The sequence below is a fragment of the Sciurus vulgaris genome, assembly GCF_902686455.1.
Source record: "Sciurus vulgaris genome assembly, contig: HiC_scaffold_457_arrow_ctg1, whole genome shotgun sequence".
NCBI classification, from domain to species: domain Eukaryota; kingdom Metazoa; phylum Chordata; class Mammalia; order Rodentia; family Sciuridae; genus Sciurus; species Sciurus vulgaris.
This window is the reverse complement of record NW_027632579.1, coordinates 16,411-20,891: the sequence shown is the minus strand read 5'-3', so window position 1 is coordinate 20,891 and position 4,481 is coordinate 16,411. Positions and strand designations below refer to the sequence as shown.

The following is a 4,481-nucleotide window of genomic DNA, read 5'->3' as shown; positions in this document are numbered from 1 at the left end:
GCTAGCTACCACCTGTTGATTTCGCAGGACGCCGGAGGAGGTCACGCTGGTGGGCTTGGGCCTGATCGCAACCGCCCACAGAAGCTCCACCTCCGCGAGCGCGGGGCTAGAGCGCGCTTAGAGTCTGGTCCTACCGCAGACGGTCGCAGTTGCAGCTAGCACCAGCTCGGGCCAAGGCGCGCCTGGGTCTCTCCGGCAGCGGGAACGCGCCTGCTGCAGGGGAGGGCCGCGCGCCGCAGGGTGGGGGTAGGGACGCCTGAGCCGAAAGCGCCTCTCCGGAAGGCAGGGGGTGGTGCCGGCCTCGGGCGGCTGGACGGTGGCGGCGGCACGGCGGGAGCTCTCCGCCTAGTTCCGAGCTGCGCAGAGCAGGATGGCCGCGATGGGGCCGGCAGCAGCAGGAGACCAGGTCCCGGGCGCCGAGGCGGAGCCGGGCGCCTCGCCGCCGCCGCCCCTAGGGCCCCTGCTTCCTCTGCGGCGGTAACCGCTGTACAACTAGCAGGCGACCAAGGCGTCGCTAAAGGAGCGCTTCGCCTTCCTCTTCAACTCGGAGCTGCTGAGCGACGTGCGCTTCGTACTCGGCAAGGGCCGCGGCGCAGCCGCCGCTGGGGGCCCGCAGCGCATTCCCGCACACCGATTCGTGCTGGCGGCCGGCAGTGCAGTCTTCGACGCCATGTTCAACAGCGGCATGGCTACCACATCGGCCGAGATCGAGCTGCCGGACGTGGAACCTGCCGCCTTCCTGGCGTTGCTTAGATTCCTATATTCAGATGAAGTTCAAATCTGCCCAGAAACAGTTATGACCACTCTTTATACTGCTAAGAAATATGCAGTCCCAGCCTTGGAAGCACATTGTGTGGAATTTCTCACCAAGCATCTTAGAGCAGATAATGCCTTTATGTTACTTACTCAGACTCGATTATTTGATGAACCTCAGCTTGCTAGTCTTTGTCTGGACACTATAGACAAAAGTACAGTGGATTCAATAAGTTCAGAAGGGTTTACCGATATTGATATAGACACACTCTGTGCTGTTCTGGAAAGAGACACACTTAGTATTCGAGAAAGTCGACTTTTTGGAGCTGTTGTACGATGGGCAGAAGCCGAATGTCAGAGACAACAATTGCCTGTTACTTTTACAAACAGACAGAAAGTTCTAGGAAAAGCACTTTCTTTAATCTGTTTCCCACTGATGACAATTGAGGAGTTTGCGACAGGTCCTGCTCAATCTGGGATTTTGTCAGATAGTGAAGTGGTAAACCTCTTTCTTCATATTACTGTTAATCCTAAACCCCGAGTGGAATACATTGATCGACCACGGTGCTGCCTTAGAGGAAAGGAATGCTGCATCAATAGATTTCAGCAAGTAGAGAGCCGTTGGGGTTATAGCGGAACAAGCGATCGAATCAGGCAAATATAAATTATCAAAATTGACTGAAGAGGAAAGCCTGAATAGACCAGTTACCATGGAAGGAATTAAAAGTTATCAAAGAACTGTCCCTTCACAAGGTGGTTTTTACAAGTTCACAGTCAATAGAAGAATCTCTATAGTTGGATTTGGCTTATATGGATCTATTCATGGTCCCACGGATTATCAAGTGAATATGCAGATCATTGAATATGAAAAGAAACAAACCCTCGGACAGAATGATACTGGATTTAGTTGTGATGGGACTGCTAACACATTCAGGGTCATGTTCAAAGAACCTATAGAGATCCTGCCCAACATATGCTACACAGCATGTGCAACACTCAAAGGTCCAGATTGCAACTATGGCACAAAAGGATTGTAGAAAGTAGTGCATGAGACACCTGCTGCAAGCAAGACTGTTTTTTTTTTTTCTTTTTCAGTTCCCCTGGCAATAATAATGGCACTTCAATAGAAGATGGACAGACACCAGAAATAATATTTTATACATAATGTAGCAGTATAATACATCTTGACTAAATAGTACTATGCAATCTGGTATGAAAAGTAGAAACAACTGACCACAAAAAAATTAGTTTGAGTGTCATTATTTATAATTGTAAGATAAGAAACATTTTAGTTTCCTAGGGAAAATAGAAAAAATGTTGATCTAAATCTCTGCATGACTTAAAAGGCAGATTTTCAATTTTCTTATCACCTTAGGAGAAAAGATAACTGGGTTTAATTGTGTAAAAAAAAAAAAAACTCAGTTAATCAGCTTCATCTTGTATAATTTCATAGATCTGCTGACTTATGGTCTTTCAATAGTCTTGAATTGAAAGATTCTTGTTATAAATAACAGGTTTTTTTTTCTGTTTTAACTATTTTGAAGGTTAAATGAGATGAGGTGGGTCATTATTCCTACAGAATTCCTTTTAATTTAAGTAACTAGTTTCAGAAAATTAAGAAAACTGACCTTATATTTGGGGTTTTGAAATGTCTCGTCGTTAGCATTTGGAACAAGATTTAAAAAAAAAAAAAAAAATCTAATAAATGCCCAGGAAATTTTTCAATGTATTTACAGAAAAGGATATTTTGTAATAGTATAGTAATGCATTACATAATACAGTTTTACAACAATAAGTGGGAGTTTGTATAAATTCACAATAATGTGATATAAACAAAGGATCTAAAGGAATAGTCTAAGACTGAATCCTTTATCACTAAACTGTACCACTGTACCTGTGTATTTTTATGGGGGAATGCTGCTGATAATTTCCAAGATTGAGATGATGATGGTGGTGATGATCAGGTAAAAAGACATCAGTTCAACATTGTGATAATCATATATAATAAGAAATGGAATAAAACATGAACATTTCTAACAAAAAAAAAAAAGAAGGATATAGAAAATTTGAAGAGATCAAATTCTAGTAAGGAAATTGAGAAAGCCATGAAAAACATACCAAAATGAAAAGCCTAGGACTGGATGGATTCTCATCCAAGATCTACCAAGATTTTAAAGAAGAACTAACATCAAAAGTCCTCAAATTTTTGCACAAAATAGAAAACTCTCATGCTTTCAAACTAATTCTATGAAACCTGTAGCTTGGTACCAATATAAGACAAAGTCACATCAAAGAATGAAAACTTCACATTGATTTCCTAGTTGAATATAGATGCAAAAAATTCTTAATAAAATACTGGCAAATTGCAAAGAAAAACATATTAAAATGACAGTTTACCAGGGTCAGCTCAGGGATGTAAGTTGGATCAACAAATGGAAATCATCAAATCTAACCCATAATATTAATAGACATAAAGACAAGAAGTACATGATCATCTCAGTAGATGCAGTAAAAGCATTTCACAAAATACAGAATCCACTCATCCTTAGAACTTTGGAAAAACTAGGGATAGATGGAATTTCTCTCAAGAGTTTGAAAGCTGTATATGACAAAACCAAGGCTGACATTATTCTAAATAGAGAATCTTAAATCATTCCCACTAAAAGCAGGAAGAAGACAAGGATGTCCTTATTTACTAATTTTACTTAGCAAACTCCTTGAAACTCTGGCTAAAACAATTAAGCAAAGAACAGAATTTAAAGTGATATGAATAGGAAAAAAAGATTTCAAATAATTTATTTTGCAGACCTCATGATTCTATATGTAGATATCCCCAAAACTCAACTGATAACAACCTAGAACTCATGAAGATATTCAGCAAAGTAGTGAGATACAAAATTAATATCCATAACTCAATTGAAATTCTGTACATCAATAAATCAGCTAAAATAGAAATAGGAAAATCTATCCCATTCACATTAGCCTCAAAAAAAAAAAAAAAAAAACTACTTCAGAATCAAACTAATTAAAGAGGTGAAGTATCTCTACAATGAAAACCAGCAAAGACAACTGGTTATTAAATAAAAAATATATTTTTTATTTAAATACACATACATATATATAACACAATAGACACAAAAGCAAATGGAACAGAATCAAAGACACAGTAATAAACTTCACATCAATATACTAAACTCATATTAGACAAAGTTGTTAAAAGTAAGCAATGGAGAAAAGATAGCATTTGCAAAAAACAGTGCTGGGAAAACTGGAAACCCATATGTAATAGAATGAAAAGTAATTCTTATTTTTAACCCTCCACAAAAGTCAACACTAAATAGATCAAAGACCTAGAAATCTTACCAGAAATGCAGCACCTTCAAGAAAGGCAGATAGACCCAGAATTCCAACACATTTGTACAGGAAATAATTTCATGAACAAGACCATGAAATTAAAAGAAAATAATAATAATATTAAATTGGATGGGATCAAACTCAATACTTTCACAGCAAAAGAAAAATAAAGACAGAACCTACAGAATGGGAGAAGAACTTTCCTACATGCATATGTTGTCAATTTCTAGGATTCAAATAGCTTAACACACATATGTAAGAAAAAAAAAGAAAAGAAAGAGAAAACATCCAAAAAGGGGCAAAGGAATTTAACAGACCATTCTAAAAGAGTAAATAGAAATGATCAACAAATATTTGAACACAAGTTCAACATC

General features: G+C 38.9%; 1 protein-coding gene across 1 annotated transcript; it reads left to right on the top strand.

Annotated features, from left to right (window-relative positions):
* The first annotated feature begins 318 nt into the window (after positions 1–318).
* On the top strand, positions 319–2,232 carry LOC306652697 (BTB/POZ domain-containing protein 1-like). The gene is given in 4 exon segments (XM_079125443.1): positions 319–478; positions 482–493; positions 497–1,407; positions 1,608–2,232. Coding segments are annotated over 4 exon segments (1,134 nt in total). The 5' UTR covers positions 319–370; the 3' UTR covers positions 1,711–2,232.
* Positions 2,233–4,481: the final 2,249 nt, after the last annotated feature.